Consider the following 23110-nt stretch of genomic DNA (forward strand, 5'->3'; position numbering starts at 1 on the left):
TCTCCAGATCCCAACTATCCCAAAGAAAGAAACTCTGAGAACTCAAACATAATTGAAACACAAGAAACTGACCCCAAATCCTTACTAATGAAGATGATAATGGAAGAAACAAATAAAATACATAACCAATTTAGGAAGACACAGCCAAACAGGTGGAAAACATAAAAGAGGCCTATAGAGATTCACTGGAAAATTTTCAGGGAAATACAAAACACCAGATGAAGGAAATCAAAAAAACAGTTCAAGATCTGAAGATTAAAATAGAAAAAGTGATAAAGGCACAGACAAAATAAAAATGGGAACAAGAGACATTAGAGAAGAAAGTAAGCAACACAGAAGTGAGCTTCTCTAACAGAATCCAAGTAATGAAGGAACGAACCTCAGAACTAGAAGATACAATCATAAAACACAAAGCAACCATCAAAGAAAATGCTAAATCTGAAAAATTCCTGACACAAAATATCCAAGAAATCAAGGACACCATGAAAAGACAAAACCTGAGAATAATAGGCATTGAGGAAAGAGAAGACACATGACTCCAAGGTCCAGAAAATATCTTCAACAAAATCATAGAAGAAAATTTCCCCAATTTAAAGGAGATGCATGTAAACATACAAGAGGCCAACAGAACACCAAATAGAATAGACTAGAAGAGAAAAATCTTCCTGCCACATTAAAAAAAAAAAAACACACACACACACAAAATATACAGCACAACGAAAAAATATTAAAAGTTGCAAGAGAAAAAGGCCAAGTAACATACATTGGCCAACCTATCATATTACACCCAACTTCTCAGCAGAGACCATAAAAGCCAGAAGGGCCTGGACAGAGGCCCTGCAAATCTTAAGAGATCCCAGCTGCTAGGCCAGACTACTATACCCAGCAAAACTATCAATAACCATTAACAGAGAAAACAAAATATTCCATGACAAAAACAAATTCAAGTAGTTCCTTTCCACAAATCTGGCTTTACAGAAGTTACTAGAAGGAAAACTCTACCCCAAAGGGACAAGCCATAACCCAAACTACACAGGAAATAGATAACTACACCATCACAAAAATACAACCATACAAACTCTCTACTGTAACCAACTTCAAAAATTAAGGGACTTAACAGTCACTGGTCATTAATCTCTCTCAACATCAATGGTCTCAATTCTCCAATAAAAAGACACAGACTAACTGAATGGATACATAAACAAGATCCAACATTCTTTTTCATTACAGAAACACATCTCCACATAATGATAGACATTACCTCAGGGTAAAAGAATGGAAAAAAAATATTCCAAGCAAACAGTCACAAGAAGCAAGCTGGTGTAGCCATTTTAATATCTAATAAAATAAACTTCCAACCAAAATTAATCAAAAGGGATGAGGAAAGATACTTCAGACTCATGAAAGGTAAAATCAACAAAGATGACATCACAATTCTGAAATCTATGCTCCAAATACAAGGGCACCCACATCTGTAAAAGAACTGTTAAAAAAGCTTAAACCATACATTGATCCTCAAACATTAATAGTGGGAGACTTCAACACCCCACTTTCACTGAAGGATAGGTCATTGAAACAGAAACTAAGCCAATAAGTAACATCATTAACCAATGTCATGAATCAAATGGATCTAATAGATATTTTAGATATTTACAGAACTTTTCACCCAAACACAAAGAATTATACCTTCTTCTCATCACCCCATGGAACCTTCTACAAAATTTGATCACATAGTAGGTCACAAAGCAAGCCCCAACAGATACAAGAAGATTGAAATAATACCTTGTATCCTATCAGATCACATGGTTTAAGGCTGGACTTCAGCTACTTTTATATACTAAATGATGTTTTCAAATTTTGAATGGGTGGTAAATATTGTAAAACAAAATACTTCTCTATGTCTTTAAAATATTTAAATGGTTAAAATAAAATGTGAATAGACAAAATGCAAACACCCCAATTACATATGCATTTGTACATAAATTAACTTTTTTACTAGATTTGAAAATTTTAATCCATTAACAGTTACATGACTTCTAAATAAGGTCAACTTTAAAAATCATTTTTGAAATTATTAATTTATTTTATACTAAATTAGTTTCAATTATATAATTAATTAATTGTATAATTAATTAATGAGTATCATCTGAGTTTTTATAACAATGGTATAGATCAAATTAAGAAATCACATTCTTTTTAAAGGATATTATAATTATGAAAATGTCAGCAAATTAATTATATGTTACTTGTACACTGTCAGGTTCTCTTAGTCGGCTACCTGTATAATACTAATGTGGTTAACATGTCAAAGAATAGACTGCTGCTGGTATATGCTTCCTGTTGAAAGTAATACTGATATGATATATGGGAAGTGTGTGTGTGTGTGTGTGTGTGTGTGTGTGTGTGTGTGTGTTCCTAAGAACTGAATGTTAAGGCCTCATTCATGCCAAGCAAACAGATACATGGGCTGCAATCTACCTTTTTTTCTTCACTTTTTACTTTAAAACAAGGTTTTTCAAGTTTCCTAGTGTGACCTTCAACTACTTTTGTAGTCTAGGTAGGCCTCAGATTTTCAGTTAATTTTCTTTAGCCTCCTGCATAGTTGTGATTAGAGACCTGCTCTAGCACATCTTTCTGAACGCTGATTCTTTAATTGCAAGTTTGCCACGTGAAATTAATAATTTTCTTATTGTGAATTACTCAATTATTTAACAAAACTATTATAAAATAAACCTTAAGAAATAATACAGTTCTATCATAGACAATGGAATATTTAACAGCTAGCATACTTGTTAGGGATATACCTTAGCCAAAATAAAAGTACTAAATTACTTAGAGACAGAGGTATAAATGAATTGAGATTCACTTTCAGTGGTGGGACTCAATGTTATTTAATAGTATAGCCTAAAAATACACAGACCCATCTCTTTGTGACAAAGTATAGGCATGCTTATACATACATAATCCAGTATTGTATGTGAATGTGAAAATGATTGTTAATCCATTTGCATGAACATATATTGTTACAATTATTTTTATACAACCATGTTTCTTTCTTAGCCTAGCTATCAGACAAATAATTGAGACTTTTCAGACTTGTTTAATAATAAGATTCACAACACAATAACTGAGCAGTTTTAACTCTATTCTGTACTCTAGAAGCAATTTTGCCTCCCTCCCAGTTTATTTCCCAGAGATACTTGCACTTTGTAGATTTCTCTGATCCAGGGCTCCCTCCTGATTTTTCCTGGACCTCTCTGGTGGCTGAATCCCCTACTTCCTCTTCTAACTCCTTCTTCACTGGCTCCTTCACTTCACTCCTTATTCATCTTGTTCTCTGTGTTCTAAATTTTAAAAATGTGAAAGTAAGTACGCAAAATCTTGAACTGATAAAGGTGTCTTGACTAACAGGGAAAGCTCTTTTCATAGGAGTTCCTTGCCAAACACTTGCTAAGCCCTACTCTCACCTCTGCTCAGTGATTGGCTGTAAACCACTTTATTAGTATATAAGGGAACAATTAGGAAGCAGAATTTACACAACATTAAGATAGGAGATTCTCAGAACAAGGCTTGCAATCAAAGATGAAAGATAAAGAAATCAGCATTTGAATCACACAATAACCTTATGCCAATAATGTATACTTTCCAAGTTAGCTTAGCTAGTTTCCTATAGTTATCATTGGTATAATAAGTAAATAATTGAATCATTAATTTTATTTATTAATATTAGCATTTATATTAACTTTGCTGTGCACATGTGAAATTGATTTCTGAGACTCAAAATTTGACTTAAAACATGTACAAAACAGAAGAACCCTAATGGTAGTAACTAAAAAGAAAATGTTTTTCCTGTTTACACAGCTTGCAGACCAGGATTCTATAAAGCATTTGCTGGGAACACAAAATGTTCCAAATGTCCTCCACACAGTTCAACCTACGTGGAAGCAACTTCAGTCTGTCGATGTGAAAAGGGTTACTTCCGGGCAGAAAAAGACCCACCTTCTATGGCATGTACTAGTAAGTCTACGCATTTTGTATTTGGAAATTCTGTTTCCAATCATCTTGTTCTCTGTGTTCTAAATTTTAAAAATATGAAAGTAAGTGTGCAAAATCTTGGACTGATAAAGGTGTCTTGACTAACAGGGAAAGCTCTTCTCATCGGAGTTCCTTGCCAAAAACTTGCTAAGCTTGTGAAATATTTCCTGTTCAAAGCATATATACATACTTGCTATGAAATATAAATCATACTTTGAGGCACTGCAAAATTTCCCTAACTAATATTGTCTTGACGAAATTAAAAACGTAAATAAAATCTCCATTTTTTTCCTTTAGATATGAAATTTATCACTTGAGGGAGACGCCACAGAAATTTATAATCGACTCTTTGTAACAGACTTGCAGACAAGCTTGGTTTCCCTTAACATGTAACTTTAAAAGAAGATGTTTTTTGAGTCTGTACACATTTCTCTCTCTCTTTCTGCTCTCTCTGTCTGTTTCTCTCTATGTCTCTGTTTCTGTTTCTGTCTCTGTCTCTGTCTCCATCTCTCTGTCTCTCTGTCCCCCCTCCTCTCTCTCTAGCAATAGTACATTTGAATTGAATGTCAAGGTCATTTTAATGAGTGACTTCAGAATTGTAATGGTTTGTTGTTTTCTATTTTCTAAAAATTGTGTAGTATTTATATATTTTAAAAAGTAAAAATAGTAATGTTTTAGTAAGATAGACAGAAATATAAAAATCACTCTTTTAGATTCACAAACTATTATGTGACAACCTGCCCTTTTTGATAGTGAATAAGTGCTGAAATGTTAAATTAAGACTTGCATAATTCATAGAAGCAATGATTATAATGTCTCATTTTTATGTTTTCTTGAGTTTAAAATGTTCCCTTCTTAAAAATTCAATATATTTCATCCTTTGAGAATTTCATACAACAACATAACAAAAATATTAACACATTCCCCAATGGGACTATTCCTCTCCCTACCATTTCTACATGCACCAATGTATCACCATCTGAACCTTGTCATTGTTTCCTGCTTTCCTTCCTTCCTTCCTTCCTTCCTTCCTTCCTATCTTCCTACCTTTCTTTCTTTCTTTCTTTCTTTCTTTCTTTCTTTCTTTCTTTCTTTCTTTCTTTTCTAAAACTCACTAGGTCCAATTAATGTTGTCCACATGAACCTGGGTTAGGACTCACCCATCGGAACACTGAACAACTACCAATGGCCACAAGTTCAAAGAGGAACCAATCTTAATTGATGCAATGGAGCTTGTGATCTTGCCAGTCTTATAAGTGGATTGACTTCCATTATTTATCTTCTCTTCCAAGTTTTGATATAATATATTCAAATTTTATCATTAATGCTTCCAGTTCATTTTTTATTTCTAGTAATGTAAATACATTGAAAAGCAGGCTTATTTGATTGTGACTACTATTCACTTTGAATTATTTCTTTATTGCAATTAGATTTATAAAAGCCACCCTACTGTGTTTAATTTCCTTCTACCACTTTAAGTAACTATATTGGAAAAATTAACTGAAGATCCTTATTTTCATTTGCATTAGAAACATCTTTGTCCTCCTATTCACTACATTTAATTCTGTTGCACACTCATTCTTGAAACTATATGTGACACGTCCTAGTTTTCATTCTGTTGCTTGGCAGACAACATGACCGAAAACCACTCAGGGAATGGAGTGCACTTATTAGGTGCAGTCAATCATTGAGGGAATTCAAGGCAGAAACCATAGTGTAATGCTGTTTCCTGGCTCTCTCCCATGTTCATGTTTAGCTATCTTTCTTATATAGCCTAGGACTGCTTGGACAGAAAATGGTGCTGTTCACAGTAGGCTAGACCTTCCTTAATCAATTAACAATCAAAATAATCCCCCAGGGACAAGCTCAGTTCCTTAAGCTAGGTGTTCCTCCTAGATGGCTCTAGGCTATGTCAAGTTGACAAAGTTAACTAGGGCATGGTAAATATGAAAAAGTACAATCTCCATGCTCTCCTAATCTTCGATTTTCTGTTATGACACTAATGCTTTCTCTTCTTCCTCTCTTAGATGTTGGCTTTCTTCACAAGGCTTAACTGCCTTTTCAGTATAGTCTTACTCTCTCCTATAGTTCCAACTGTCATCCATAGGTAGATGTGTTGATAATTTTGTATATTCCCAGTCCTGTGTTCTAAGTGTCAAAGTCTTCTAGCCTAAGGGTTAAGGAATCTGATGACCTGTACACCCTACAGAATCAAACTCACTCCTGTGACTGTATGCACCATGCTGCCTTGGCAAACTTACTGGCCTTCAAAGATGCTGAGTTTGTTCCCTTGGTAACCCGATTTCCACCACTTGAAGCATTCTCTCTGTTAGGCTTCTTTTGACTGTTTAAATTCCATCTTGCAGGATCAAATATCAGAGCTTAGGATAGTTATTTTCTGACCAGTCTTACAGAAATGGCACCTGTCCCACTTGATCTTTTGCCAACATGTTGTATGTTTTATACACTATACCATCTAAAACCCTTACTTTATTTCTGTACCTCCTCACTATTTACTGTCATTTTATCACACCAGGCTACAAGGGCCATGGGACCTGTAATGCTTTTTGCAGCCTGCAATCTCGCCTCTCAGAATAGTACCTGGCATACAGAAGGCCTTAATATTTGATGAACAGAGAAACTAATCAGTTCAAGCTTAACTTGCTAGATCCAGTTTTATTACTGTCGACCTTCAGTTGCTCATCCATATTGCTCTGTTTTCCTTAACTTGATGAACTTTCATTTATCTATGCTTCTAAGACAGAAGCCCTAATTGTACTTCAAAGCAAGAATATCCAAGGTCAACACTGATCTTTTCTTCTGCCTCTAAAGTTAACTGTGCCAAGGTCTTTGAAACAGTCTTAATATATCCATTTATGTTTTAAAAAAAATCCTTGTTGATCTAGACAGGTTTTTCTTTCTTTTTTTGTTTTTCAAGACAAAATTTCTCTGTGTAGCTTTGGCTGTCCTGGACTTGCTTTGTAGACCAAGCTGGTTTCAAAGTCACAGAAATTCACCTGCCTTTGCCTTCCTACATACTGAGATTATAGGTGTGCACCATGGCTCTCTGCTAGTCACAAATTATTAAGTTAATTCATTACAATCCTTTTCAATCAAATGTAAATCAAAGGTAATAAGAATAAATGAGTGAAATATGAAGTGCTTTCTCTGATATAATGATATATTTCATATATTCTAAACATTATTTCTCAGGTGACTCATTAATATAGGCTTTGTACATCCCAACAGGATCTGTAGAGGCTCCTCAACAATGTCAGATCTTAGTCTCTTTTGGCTATTTTTGAGAGTCCAGAGTATAAAGGATAATTATCCGGGACTATGCTAGGTCAATAATCACTGATTTTTGTAAACTAAACAATAAAATAAGTGTTGCTTTAAAAAGTACTTATCAAGCAGGAAGGAATAGACATATATGAAATATTTAGTACACAACTGAGTGTAAGGTCAAAAAAACAATATAAATCTAATATCCTAGCACTTCTACTTTGCTTTTTCTCTTGATTAGAAATCAGCGGGAATTTGCTTCTTTAGAGGCACTGTACAGGTACTGCAGTGTTTACACATTTAGAGATTTACATTGCCTACTTTCAAAGGTCCCAGCCAAATGCAAATCACATGTGTGCACAGCTCTCCAGCATACCAGTAAAGATACTACGCTCTGGTTGCCTGAACATATAATCAAGTACTCTGCTCGTAAAACAGTTACTGGCAACTTCATTCTTAATACACAGGAAAATGCCACGTCTTTGTATTTGATATACAATGACAGTGGTTGGGGAGGAAGCATAAAACTTCAATTTCCTTTTGGTCTAAAGCTAACACCATGAAGCATGGCTTCATTATTCTGGGAATAATTGGCCACTTCAGAGTCATTATTCTTTCGTTCTTGTTTTGAGCAGAATATGTGCTGCTTTCAGTACAGCTGGTGGGCTCCTCCCTTATGCTGCTCTATTCAGAGTCTGCACTTCCTGGATGGGTATGCGAGGCTCACAATCAGATCCCTCTGCTCTGCCTGCTTCCTCTTCCTTTCTATCGCTTCCTTTCATTTTTTCTAATACTCATTTTCTGTAAACTTAAATTCTGCATGGAAGATATCAGTATTGGGTCTTGATTGTTCGCATCACAGGCTAAAGCACAAAAGCAAAGCTGGTGGCTTAGGTGACTCACTGTAAACAAAATGTAGCAGCCACAATTTTGCAGGAGCCCAAAAGAAGGAAGGAACAAAGATAATTTTTATTTCCTCCAGCAGGCTGAACTATGTCCTGTATTTGCTTTGTTATAGAAAGCAACTCTAAGTATTTACTGAGCGTATTGCAATATTGTAATTTCAAAAATTGAAATGACCCTATGCTACAGAATAGTCACCTGCATATAATGAATCCAGTCCCAGCCTCACCAGTAGAGAGCACAAATACAAGATGTCATTTGCATTTCATGGCGTAGTCTAACCACAGGCACTTTAGTAGATATTGCAGCAGAGTTTCTTTCATTAAATTATCTGGGAAAGCTATCTTTATTAGAAGAATTATTAGAAGGATAGGCTGCTGACGTTGGAAAATCAGTAAAAGCTTGTTACTACCGTGAATATCTCCCTGGCCTCCACAATGGGACTAGAGGGAAAATGTCCAATTCAGTATTATCAATTATACATCGGAGAATAGTTATTAAAAGGCACCTATAGTTTCAAAGAAAACATTCATAATTATCTTGTGGTGTTATGTGTTTCCAGGAAGATGGACTAGTTTCTTTGGTTATACTCACACATTGTTTTGCTTTGCTCTGCCAAATTATAACAGCTTAATCTCCTTGTATTTTTCTCCTCCATTTCTAATGGATGCCATTTCAAAGTATTTGAATCAAGTAAGAAAAGGGCTTAATGTAAATATACATTTTTCTTTCACAGTAGTAGGTAAATCATTTAACACCAACCAAATCCCTAAGAACACATTTTCTAGTTTATGTTTTTCCATTTATTCTTGATATGAGAAGCTAAAATACGTTTCTGTAATTCATTTCTGTAACATCATTGATTATATGAAATAAATCATGTGAAATACAATGGATACTCCTGGGTTTTGTCTGGGGGTTTTTTTTGGAAATTTTTTTATTATAATTTATTCATATTACATCCCTATTGTAAGCTCCCTCACTCTTGTCTTCCTGTTGCCACCCTCCTCAGCCCTCTATTTCCTTCCCCTTGACCTCTGACAGGTGGAGTCCTCCTCCACCGCTATCTGACCACAGCCCATCAGGTCTCATCCAGATAGTATGCATCCTCCTCCTCTGTGTTCCCACAGAGCCTCTCTACCAAAGGGGAGTGATCAAATCCCAGACACCAGAGATCTTGTCAGAGACATTCCCCTGCTCTCACTGACCCCTTTCCCATGTTGAGGATTGGTTACACCCAAAGAGGGAGTCTAGGTCCTGTGTTTGAACTATCTTTGGTTGCTGTATCAGTCCATGCAGGCCCTCCTGGCCTGGACCCCCTGGGTCTAGATCCATCAGCAACTGCCCCTCTGGCCTGCAAGCCCTCCCCCCATCCTTCTACCTTCATACAACTTTCAGCTTTTCCTCCACAATCTGGCTGCAAGTCCCAGGATTTATACCCATCCCTCGTTGGGTGGAATCTCTCAGAGGAAACCTATGTTGGTCTAATATTTACTTAAAAGTGAGTATATACCAGGCTGTCTTTGTAACCTCACTCAGAATGACCGTTTCTAGTACTATCCATTTGCCTGCAAATTTCAAGGTTTCCTTGTTTTTGATAGCTGAATAGTATTCCACAAATAATATAAAGTATCTTAGTGTAACTCTAACTGAGAAAGTGAAAGACATACATGGAAAAAGCTTCAAATATTTGAAGTAAAATATTGAGGAAGATTTCAGAAGCTGGAAAGATCTCTCATGCTCATGGATCAGGAGAATCAATATAGTAAAAATGGCGTCTTAACCAAAAGCAAACTATAGGCTCAATACAAATCCCATCAAAATACTTACACAGTTCTTTACTGACTTTGAAAGATCAATTCTTAACATCATATGGAAAAACAAAAAACCCAAAATAGCTAAAATGATAGTACTTGGTGGTGTTCTTACTATGGCCTGTCATCATTAATAGAATCGAATCAAAGATCCATGGATGCTCTTTTGATTTAGGTACATTTTAATGCATACATAGAAGTGTCCAATTCTACCCCCTTGGAGAGCAGAGGTGCCACAAAGGGGATAACATTTAAATCTGAGTAGAATTGTCTGTAATGCAGAAAGTAAAAGCAATTTATAAACTAAATACACAAAGGCATTGTTGTGTTACACTTTTCCTGGGAAGACATTAACGAGCATCTGTTCAGCCCAAATAAATTAATGATGACAGGCTATAATAAGAATATCACCAAGTACCAAAATCCAATGTGATGAACCACTGCATTACCACTGAGGTTACTTATAGAAGTTTAGGAGATGTTACCAAAAGTAGCAATGGTGTCTCAAAAACAGCTGCTTACACCTAAAGCGTACCCTCCACAGGTGACGCTCATGGACACTGGAGACCTAGTGCTAACTACATAACACGCAGGTAACTCTACTGTGGTCAGAGTTTCTTTTCTAGGCAGCTCATTTGGCCTGCACTTCTTCCAGGCTACTCACTGGTATATGTCTCTCCAGTAGTCCTTTATATAATTTTGAGAGAGAGAAAGAGAGAGAGAGAGAGAGAGAGAGAGACAGAGAGACAGAGAGACAGAGAGACAGAGAGACAGAGAGACAGAGAGACAGAGAGAGACAGAGACAGAGACAGAGACAGAGACAGACAGGCCTAGTGTATTTGGTCATTTTAAAGACTTCTTGAGGCTTCTTGATTGTTTACTTTCTGAGTCAGTTGGGATCTCTTCTGGGAATTTCCCAAGTCTTTAGCATGTATTGAGCCTTAAAAAGTATTGAAAAAATGCTAAATCAAGAAAGTACAACAATAAAGAGTGAAGGATCAAAAGATGGACCGTGGCCAGGTTATAAACACTTGTAGACAAAGATGAGAACCTTGGATGTTTATTCCACAAATAAATGGTACCTAGTTTGTTAATGTATTTGTTTTAATTTAGAACTTTAAAAATAATATGAATTCTAAAATATTGTTTAATTCTTCAGGCATAGTATTGTATGCCCATAAATGTAATTTATGACCATTTTTCAGTTTAAAATAAGTTTAGTTATTGAAATTAAATGTGAGAATATTAAAAATAAAGAGACAAATTTCATTGTTATGAAGAATGCAAAAAAGTACACTGTACTGAATCCTGAGAATTATTTGCTTTAATGGTACACATTTTAATTGTTCTTCTTTAGAGACTGATTAATCAATTTTTATAAGAGAGGTCACTCACTGGTAGAGAAACTGTCACTGATTGCTGATTTGCATATTCTAAAAATTTTAAGTTAAAAGTAATTTGAAAGGAGAATAACCTCGTGAAATACTTTCTAATACTTTGCCAGGCATTTTATTTACATATATGCTACAAAGAAGTAATGTTGAAACAAAGATAAAAAGGCTACCCCTAATACCATACCACTCCTGACTGACTCATTGAGCTGTTCCACTTTCTTACACAATCTTTTTTCTTTCTTTCGTTTAAGCAAGTTGATGTAGTTCTTTCCTTGTGCCAAGGTAGAACCACAGTTAATGGCTTCCATTCATTTCCAAATACATAAATATTTAATTACAAAATTTGAAAGTAAGAAAAGAAGTGTCTTTGAGTTCGATATTCTCCAATAGTTGCCCAGTTAAATATACTTTAAAAGATTTAGGCATGTCATTGTATTAACAGTGCTATTATTCATAAAACCTAAAATTAGTACTGAAATGTGATAATATGACTTATAGAGGTATTTTTTAAAGTTTGCCTTTATAGAGATTTGAGAACATATTTTAAGGCAATATTAGGTCTAAAGTTGTACTTTTTGCTGACCAGATGAATTTGCGTTTTTTAAATATTGAAATCACAGCCAATGCTCATTTGCCAAAATATTTACATAATCATTTCTAGAAGGTTAAATGGATTCTTTTAATGTTAACTCCATATAGATTAATATTGAAATATTGATCTATCATTTTAGCATCATCTACATGAAAATTTTGCTAGGAATCAATATTATTATATACTTTGGAGTTATTAAATAAATAGGGTAGCTACTTAACTAGGAAATAGATTTAAGATTATGTCAGCTCATGGTTTCATAAATTTCAGTCACTCTCCCCATATGTCTATCTCTATATATCTGTCACAAAGCAGATTTTCAAGTTGGGGAGGGGGCATTAGAATTAACTACTCTCCATATGCCAGCCTGGATGCTTAGAAAGCAGCAAAGGGACCAACCTTCAATATCTCCTCAAGGACACACCCACAACGACCTAAGTCTTTCTCTAGGTTCTGTTGTGATGAAGTTCAACAGCACCAGAGGTGGGCACCGTAGTCTTCAGCATATGACTTTATATTTCACATTTAAACCATAACATTTTGTTCTAACTTTCTGTATTATTAACAACCAAAACAAATGGCATCCACTCTTAGCTATATGAATGATCATTTTTAGGTTGACAATTTTAAGAAGGATTTCTTATGATTTAACATATTACGAATACCACATCACAAAAAAGGGGGAATATAATCCGTAAACTTGCTTTTGTTCTAAGCCAGCCTTTATTTAGCCTTCTTTAGACCAGTTGTTCTAAACCTTGGGTGTGTCAAAATATCCTTTCACAGGAGTCACCTAAAACCAGTGGGAAACACAGATACGTACATTATGATTCATAACAGTAGAAAATTTACAGTTGTGAAGTAGCAACAAAAATCATTTTATAGTTAGGGGTCACCATAACATGAGTAAATTTATTAAAATGTTGAAGGCTGAGAACCACCGGTGTAGACTATTCTATAGAAATCTGGTATTTCTTCATATATTTCTTAGATAATAGGATGCAATGAATCAATTTTGAAAAAATGTTGTAGTCAACATGGCAAAACAAACTATACTACCTTTGTTCCAGTGGCAGTGGACCAGAAGACTCTTATTTGAACACCGAATTTGGTTTTATTTGAAATTATGTAGGATTTCATATACTGCACAAAGATATTTTGAAAGACACAGCTATGTTTTAAAACAATATTCATTAAAAAATAAAATTTACACTAAAACAAATGCTATAACATACCCAGCCTCTGTGGGGTGACAGGAAACAGATCCTGTGGGGCCAGGTCTTTCTGAGGAGGAGGAAAAGATGAAAGTGTTACTTGACCATTGGGTTTTTATTGTTTCAAAGTCTGAATAGAAAATCAAAATTGAAGCAAAAAGATGCTTATGAATAGGTACCCCATAGTTGCAGTACAAAGTGTAGCAAAAATAAAGTTAGTTTTATTGTAAAGGTTTTTTTTATATCCTGGGCTTTAAAACAGCTACTATAGGTCAAGAATAATTGCCCTGTCATTATAAAGTCAGTCTGGAGAGTGAGAGCTATATTCTATCCAGTGTGAGTTATGTGTTTCCCCTGGAAAAAAATAGTCCACATAAGAAAATCCCTAATATTTTTCAATACAAATGTCTCTAAATATATTGTTGGTGCCACATTGTTTTCTGGGTGTCATATAGCATTTGTATAATTTATAAATGATAACAAAGCAATCAGGCCATGTTCAGAAAAGCCCAATGACACATAATTTAGTTGAATCTGAGGATTAGAATTAATTGTCTTTCTTTGTTCCAAGTTCTAAATCTTAGTAAATGATTCAGTACATGTCATTACAGCTTAATATTTGCATGAAATCACAGTTTAGCTGGCATAATTTAACAGCAATTAAAAAGCTATTTAATCATCATGCAAATTGGTGTGAGGGCCCTTGAGTAAGAGGGGTGTCTCTATTTTTTAATTTTTTAAACATACGTCCAAGCAGATAGTTATATATTTGTGGACACCCATAACATAATTGATAATGTTTCCTAGTTGTAGAGGTATAAATGAATAATAATTCACATTATCAATTATAAATAAGAGAAATGTGTCATGGTGAAGCATTATTAGGATAATGAATTTTTATCCCTCATGCATAAGTTTAAGAGGAAAGTAAAATGCACACTTGATCCTGTATTTGCTTATAATTTCTTCCATATTTTCTTGTCTGAAGGCACAAATATCTGTAAGCCCAGTGGAACACGAAGTGAAATGAAGCAACCTTTAATAAAAATTTCCATCACATTTCTAGGTCTAGTCTTAGGTAATAGAAATACAGGTGGCTGGAATTTCCTGCCTATACGAGGCTGACATCAGAACTACACAAAAAGAAGAGAAGAGCTGTCCCTCAACATCTAGCGGGTAGGCCTGGGTTCTGAGCCCTGAAGGCTGGTCCAGGAGAACTGATGGACCTTGGGATCAAATGTCCTAAGGGCCCGCTTCTGTATCAGAGGAAGTTAGAGCACTTTAGGGTGAGGCCCATCTCCTGGGTACTAGGCCCGTTCCCGGTCTCAATAGGGGACTGCACCAAGCTAGCAGTAGTGGTAGAGCAGGCCCCAGCAGCTGCAAAGGCAGGTCCACCATTGCTGCCTGACCACTGGGCATCCAGTGGTGGTTCCCCCTGGAATAAATGGGATCTGGAATGGTTACGGTGGAGGAATGGCAAACAAGAGCACCCCAGGAAGCCAACCAGCATTTCTTTATAAACCTCGGACAGTAGGAAGAGGTGTGGACGGCGAATGTCTCTGAATCATTGCTAGGGCTAAGGGTGCCAAAATACTTAATCTACATACAGTACCTCATTTACAGGTAGTAACAGGAGGCTCTATTCCAAGAAGGGGAAAACAGTATTTAATTATCCTATGAGTGAGGGAATGTCTTCTAGTTATGATCAAAGGTCATTTGCTGGAGGCTAGAATCTCCTTAGCATGAGGTGTATAGTACTTTCAGGAATTCCCTGTGCTTGTTGAAGAAGATCCTTATCAGGAAAGGGTTGTGCCTGGGCCTGTAATCTTCCCTGAGCAATGTAAGGAGCTATGTCAGGAGCTATGTGATGCTCCTTACAAGATCTGAGGTTACCAGATCATGTGGAGTGAGGACCCTGCTGAGAAAAGGAAATCCACCAGCACAGACTGAGTGCAGAAGGATTTCTGGAGAAGTTAGACTTCACCCTTATTCGGAGGAGTCCCTCAAAGAACCAATGTCCCAAAGCCAATGCTCTGTCGTGTAGATTTATGGTTAGTATTCTGCTCATGAACAATACATAGGACATTTTATTCTTTTTATTTATTTTTTGTTATAATTTCTTTACATTACATCTCAATTGTAATCCCTTCACTCTTATCTTCCTGTTTCCACTTATCCTTCCTCTTATTCTTAGACCATGCACTATACTGTACTTTGTTCCTCCAAAGCATCCATACATTTAAACTTTCCATACATTAAAACATTTTTGTGAGTGCATGAGTTCATATCTGTAGAACCCGCAGAAAATGGGGTTCATGGGGCAAGCATTCTATAATCCTAACTCCCTGAAGGAGAAAGGAAGCTAACCAGGATAATACCCAAAAGCTTGTAAATTATAACCAGTGGAAAAACAACGAAAAAGACCATGTCTCAAACAAGGTAGAAAGTAAAGACTGCCACTTTGTTGTCCTCTGACTACCATGGTATCCCTGGTATGTGCATGCCTTGATTCACACACATTATACACACATATGCACACACATGTGCACATGAATACCTGCATGCATGTTTAGAGAGAGAGAGAGAGAGAGAGAGAGAGAGAGAGAGAGAGAGAGAGAGAGAGAGGATTTCCTACTGTTAGACATGGGAAAATTAGTAGCTGTTCTCAATAGTGTCACTATCCTGAGCTATCTATGGTGCTCCTTGCTTGTATTTAGAACCAACTTCATGGATTCTCCATCTTCTTTCTAATCCAGGGGTTTCTCTGTCTGTTCCATGATTTTAAAATTTTTTTTCTTGACTAAAATTCCATACTTTGACCTGTAATATTTTCCTCATCTCTCTGGTCATGTTCCTTATAACTTCTGATGATATTACCAAGAGTTAGGTTCCTGCTGAAAGTTTTTACTTCAGTTCTTGACCTTTAATATTAGAAAATTCTAATTCTTATCATTTAAATCTGTTGATCTAATTGTGTTTTTTCCTTGTTCTTCCACTAAAATTCAACTGTAGTGACACAGGGATACTGATACCACATCTACCAGAGTATCGGTCATATAATAGTCACTAAATAAAACATTAACTTAATGGTTGAATGAAGGTAACTTATATCATAGTTTGAATTTCTGTCCTAAGGGTGGTTGCAGAACTGCCAACCTACTAAGCATTTTCTCTTGATAAAAGAGCTTTACAGGGCTCTTTTAAATTTCTTAAAACAGAAGCTTCTAAACTGTGGCAGAAATGCTGGTCGTTCCAGCACTTGTATAATGTTATTTTTCAACTATGTTTCATAATTAGTATTCCCATGGTATATGGATTTCACGGCATTAAGTTAGCACTTAACACAAAGTCTGTCCCTGAAGAGAGCCTTGGGTAATATTTGATCAGTGACCAAGAAGAACTAAGACATGTAAAACTCAAATGTGTAGAAAAGATTATTGGCATAACTTTACAAGATGACTGGCCATGAAATGCTGTTGAGTTCTACATGTGTTGTGATATGCATAGAAAAACCAGTAAAAAGATGACCACATACTTCATGAAAACAATGCAACTTAGTGTTCTTGGTGACAATGAAAAAAAAATGGATACATCTTCTTTAGGGACATTTTCACAGTTAAGTTATTGGTTACTTATATTTAGTGAAGATCATGTAAATAAAAATATAGTGTTTTTATCTTATATCATAATGCATATATACCTTCAGGTAGGCTAAGCCAGGTGCTATAGAAGTGCATTTCTGCCTCTGATTTTCATTTCTATTCAGTTTCCAAATAGTTTGACCACCCTAAATTTATGATAATTTATTCCCAATCACTAGAAAACAAATTCTGTGTGTTGGCAAAAGTAAAAAAATAATCAAATGAATGGGCCTTTTGTTTACACAATAATGACAGTATGAGGCCTGAAAGATGGAACACAATGTGTTGAGTCATACATACTCCAGTTGGTTTCAATTTTTGAAAACGGTAATATAATTACTGAGGATATTAAGATGATCATCTCATAATTTATAATTTCCATTCATTACACATTTTACAGCAAACAAACTTTAAAAGTGTCATTTAGAGATATGTGAACTTTGACATTAAATGTTGGAATTTAAACACACAAATATTAAGAAATATATTGTTTGCATCCTTAAGAGTTCCTCCCAGTATCACCAGCTATTTAACCAGGTTCTTTATAGGTCCTATGAGAAAATTATTTCCAATTATTTTTAAAAGTCAGCAGGATGTATTTATCAAATTTCAAGTGGTGCACACCGTCATTCATTGTCCTATACATTGTGTTCTCTAATTGCTTTTCTCTAGGACCACCTTCAGCACCTAGAAATGTGGCTTTTAATATCAATGAAACAGCCCTCATTTTGGAATGGAGCCCACCCAGTGACACAGGAGGGAGGAAAGATCTCACATACAGTATAATCTGTAAGAAATGTGGTTTAGACACCAGCCAGTGTGAGGACTGCGGTGGAGGACTCCGTTTCATCCCAAGACACACAGGACTGATCAACAATTCTGTGATAGTGCTTGACTTTGTGTCTCACGTCAATTACACCTTTGAAATAGAGGCCATGAACGGAGTTTCTGAGTTGAGCATTTCTCCAAAGCCGTTCACAGCTATTACAGTGACCACAGACCAAGATGGTAAGTCCCATTGCTCTTCTCTCAAAACTGACTCCCAGTTCTTTTTTATGTTTAATGCCATGGATAAGCTTGTATTCAGTTTAGTTGCAATGTTCATGAAGTATCTGACAGACATAATGTCTTTGCTTTCATTTCTTCTCATGATAAAGAATGATTAGTGTGTGTGTGTGTGTGTGTGTGTGTGTGTGTGTGTGTGTGAGCGTGCGTGCGCGCATGTGCACGTAGGTGTATCCTAAGCAGTATGATTGGTAAGACAAAAAGCTTCTTTGTAATGAATATTTGTGTTTTTAATATAATAAGACACCTCAGATACCAATATTCCTTTGTAAGTCTGTGTATAATTTTGCCAATGGAAGCAAGCTACAAATAACATGTGGCTAAATGCACTGAATTTCAATCAGCCCACTGATGCTAGCCATCCTTTTTTTCATGTCAGGTAAAACAGATAATAACAAGTTATTTTAATGATACTTAATCTCTACTTTAAAAATTCCAGCTACCATGTTTAACCATGATACTATACCCTTTTATAAAAATATGGTCATATGAACACATACACACACATACACACAACACACACATTCAAATACTATTGTCAATGTGAAGTTATGAAAAGTATTTAAACTGAGGTAAAATATAATACATTTAGTTAAATGTACCCATTATATCACTGCAAAATTTTATTCTGATGTAGTCAGAGAAACACTCATGACTTTTTAATTATATGTTCTCTTGTTGTTGTTGCTGTTGTTGTTGTTGTTGTTGTTTTGTTTGAGACACAGTTCCTCCATATACCGTTGGCTATCCTTGACTCACTTTGTAGACCTGGTCTCAAACTCACATATATCCTACTGCCTCTGCTGGGAATATAGGTGTGCACCAAGGCATCTAGCTTGTACCTACTCTCTTTAATTCCCCCTCCAACATAATTATACTGCAGAATGTGATAAAGAAAAGATAAAAGACTTAGAACATCTTTTAAGAAGCAATCATAAGTAATATGGATATTTTTTAATAATTAAAAAGTAAGATGTCAGGCAACAGATATTATATGGAGAAATTTATTAAATGAGCATGAGGAGAGAAAGAGGGGGGAGGTCTACCCCAGAAAGAGAGTCAGAAAGACAGGGAGAAAGGAAGAGGAACAATAAAGGGAAAGAGAGGTAAGAGAGAAGAAGAGGGAAAAGAGGGGTGAGAGAGGTGAGAGGGAAAGGGGGAGGGGTGAGAGAGAGGCATGGTGAATCTATCCTTTTATATAGCCCTCTGCAGGGCCACGCCCCATGGCAGGTAGGCAGTGACAGTAGGCAGACTAAAGCAGAATCCTAACATATATAATAAACTCTTTTACAACAGAAGGCATCAATAAAAACATATAACACATATGTATAAAAATAAAGCTAGCTTTATACACTTTATTACTTTGCTATATCAGCTGCAGTTAACATCATGTACTCTGTGGCTTACACAAGAGATTTCTCTTTTATATACAGGCTGGAAGTTATCTGAAAGACAGATTCTACCTTGTGATGGTTTGTTAGCCTTTCAAAATGGCCAACTTTTTTCATGTCTCCACGTGGTCTTTCATCTTTTATCCACTCCCCAAAAATTCTCCGTGTGCATGGGCATCAGTTATTGAATTATGACCACTATTATAACCTTGTATTTCCTTAATAATACAGTAAAGACTTGGTGCCAAATATATCGCACTGTTCAGAACTAAGAGTTTTTCAGGTATTGAGTTAGGAATAATAGGACAATTCAGCACATAACATAAACCAAAGCATAACTTAGTGTTCTTTGAAACAAAATGGTGGGGAATGCAGAAATAGTTTGGTGGTTAATATTACTGGATGCTTTCCCAGAGGACACAGGTTCAGTCTCCATCAACTATTTTAAGCGGTTGACAACAATCTGCAGCTCTAGCTGCAGGGGATCTAGTTTCTTTTCAGACTTTTGAGTGCACTTGTACACACATGGCATACATTCATGAAAACATACACACCATAAAATAAATCCTTAAAAAAGAGAAAGCATACTAATTGTGTTGGAATGCTAGTCAATGTTAAATAGGATCAAACTACTGATGCATACATCTTGGATGGTCCTCAAGGACACGATGTTGATTTTTATAAGGTAAGCACAAAAGAATGTGTATGATATGATTCCATTTGTATAACATTATGGAAATAGAAATAGAAGAAAATATTAGAGTAATATAGTGAGGTGGCTTGGGTTGAGTAGCAGGACAGAGTAGCCTTATGATCATCATGAGAACAATATGTATTGATTATACTTTATGACAAGATGCTATAGATGTGATGAGTTACACACACACACACACACACCATAAGTGTTCTAATGTCAACATCATTTTTCTTATTGTACTGTACGTATTCAAGTGCTTAGCATGGGAGGGAGTAGAGCAAAAGACGAATAGAACCTTTCTCCTCAATTTGTTTGGAAAATTTAATGACTATTATTACTTCAAATTGTAAAGTTAAAAATTCATATGTCTATTAATATATCACAGTAAGTGTTTAAATTTCTACTAAAAGTTTCTAAGAAATTGATGTGAAATTTTAATAATTATGAAATATTACATAAATCTTTTAGATAAACTCCAGGTTTGCCTCCAATAAATAAAATCAAGTGAAGTACTGTTATCCAAATCTTTATGTTTTTGAAGCAATTTTCTCCTAACTTAAGACAATCGCCACATATCAATAAGTTGCCTTATGGTTGTTCATGTGGGATTCCTGTTTACTCCTTTTCTCTATCTCCTTTGGTAGGAGCAGAATCTTGCTGACTGAGTCATCAATAACAAGCCCATTAGAATCTTAGGTTTCTCTACATTACTTCCAAGGCTTCTACTAACTGATCAAATAATGAAGCAGAGTATCACCATTGTTTGTTGTACAGAAAATAATGAAACAACTGGGGACTTAAACTATTATTTTAAATAAATATAACTATAAGCATCTTTATATAATTTCCTTCATACACATGTCTACCATTGATTATAAGATTACAAAAGTCTGTTCAACCTACTTCTCTATCACAGAGAATTAATATAAATTGCTTTTAAAGTGAGATAATTCATTAAAATATAATGTCAGAGACTAGTGAAGTTGCTCAGCAGTTGAGAGCACTCAGTGCTTTTGCAAAGGACCAGAGTTTGGGTAAAGAATCCATAGCAGGAAGCTTACAACTTCAGTTAATATGATCTCATTTCTTCTGGTCTTTGAGGACACGGTACCCAGGAGATACACATAAACTTATGCTGGTACACACATACACATAAGTTCAAAAATCAATAAATTATTTCTTAAGCTTTAATGCTATTAGTAATATAAAAACATGAAATAATAAGTAGTACCCACATATTGAGACTATATATTGTGGAAAGCTATCATTAAGCAATCTTCAAAATACATCTTTATTGAAGAATATTAAGAAAGCATTATGGTTTTTAAATTTTATACATAAAGAATAACTAAGAAATATGTTATGTTTAAGTATTATTTGAAAGAGCATAGAGATAACCAATGAACCAAAATACAAAAATAAATACTGCCATACATATGCTTAGTACGATTTCACAGCCAGATTTACATGTGGGAAACTCTTCCTGTGTCCTGATTTCAAGTTGCCCATTCTCTGTCTGCGTAACTGAAGTTCTTTGATAGAAAAGTTCTCAAGAATCACCTGTATGAAATTGCAAATACTCCAGGGAGTGGAATTGTAAAGTAATATAATCTGTGGGTCTATTGTTTATACCTCTGTGTTCAATTCAATGGGGTCAACACTAACATTGAAATTAAAAGAAGTTCATAGAAATTGGAGTGTCCCAGAATCAACTTTTAAGACTCATCATTGTCTTCCCAACTTAAATGAAATATCCCATCACTCTATTTGAAGTATCCTTTGAGAATTATCTTTCAAGTCATTGAGGGTCATTTCCACAGTTATTTGATAATATATGATAACTCTATTCTAAAAGAAAAAACAGTGAAATGGTGTGTCTTAATCTTTATAAGTTACACATAATTAAATTCTACTAAAATGGAATGCAATGTCTTAACCATCATGTGAAATTTCCTTGGCATATTTTGGGGGTTTATTCCTACTGTATGATTCCAAGAGATCACTTATAACCTTAAAGTTTGATGCCAATACTTTCGCCAACATCTAACTAGTACTATTTAAGTCCTGCTAAAGGGGATCCTAGGACACTCTAAAAGCTGGAATATAAGTGGATCTTTCTCAAAATAACATATACGTAGTCTAAGAAATGACTAGAAAGAATCTAATTAGGCAAAATCATCTTGGAGGAAAAAAATATAGAAAAAAAGAACTAAGCAAGACTGACATATATAATGCCATTCCACCGAAGTACAACAATATTCATGGAAGAAAATGAGGTTAACCTAAAATTCAGAAACATGGTGAGAATGTTTCTAAGGTATTTTAAAAACAAAGTTAAGAAATAAAACACTTCTGAAAAGGTACTCTGCAACACTAACATCACACTGAGAAGAGACAGAATAATATTGTTGCTTAGGAGGACATATATGTATGGCTTGGAAAATAAAATACTATAATCTAAAAGTATAGATATTTGAACCATAAAACTGTATAAAAATGTACCATAGTTTATCTTATATATACGCAAGACCACAATCTTCTCATATTTAAGAAAACCACTAGAATATTTGCTGTTGCTTATAATTAATTTTTTTAAAAACAGCTTTCTAAACCAGTTGTTTGTAGTGCATGTCTACAATCCCAGCACTCAGGATGCAGAGACAAGCAGATCTCTGAGTTTGAGGCCAACCTGGTCTACAAAGAGAGTTCCAGGGCATCCAGGGCAACACAGAGAAACCCTGTCTTCAAAAAACAAACAAGCAACAACAACAAAAACAAACAAACAAACAAACAAACAGAACATATTCTTTCAAAATCCCTCAAACTTAACTACAGTTATGAAAACAGTTTTTAAAATATTATGATTTGAGCTGAATAAATAAGCTATAAACTTGTAGCTGAATTTTAAAACTAGGTATCGTTGCTATATATCTTTTTAAATAATAACTACTTTAAAACATTGTCACACAATATATTTTGAGCATATTCATCCCCTTCCCAAGTGCTCCCAGATACTCCCCCTTTGTCCATAAACATAAACCTGCATGTTCTTTCTAATTCTTAAAAACAAAAACAGAAA

General features: G+C 35.2%; 1 protein-coding gene across 4 annotated transcripts in view; it reads left to right on the plus strand.

Moving 5' to 3' along the window:
- Positions 1-23110, plus strand: part of EPHA6 (EPH receptor A6) — an 896620-nt gene that overhangs the window by 375725 nt on the left and 497785 nt on the right. For all 4 annotated transcript variants that reach the window (XR_014783005.1, XM_084801066.1, XM_084801064.1 and 1 more), the window contains exons 4-5: positions 3862-4017; positions 17551-17886. Coding sequence is in view for 3 of the 4 variants with exons in the window: in XM_084801066.1 (XP_084657192.1) it covers positions 3862-4017; positions 17551-17886 (492 nt within the window). In the remaining variant the exon portion in view is untranslated. The remainder of the gene's footprint in view (positions 1-3861; positions 4018-17550; positions 17887-23110) is intronic.

Source organism: Acomys minous (assembly GCF_964271855.1).
Source record: "Acomys minous genome assembly, chromosome: 11".
Classification (NCBI taxonomy): domain Eukaryota; kingdom Metazoa; phylum Chordata; class Mammalia; order Rodentia; family Muridae; genus Acomys; species Acomys minous.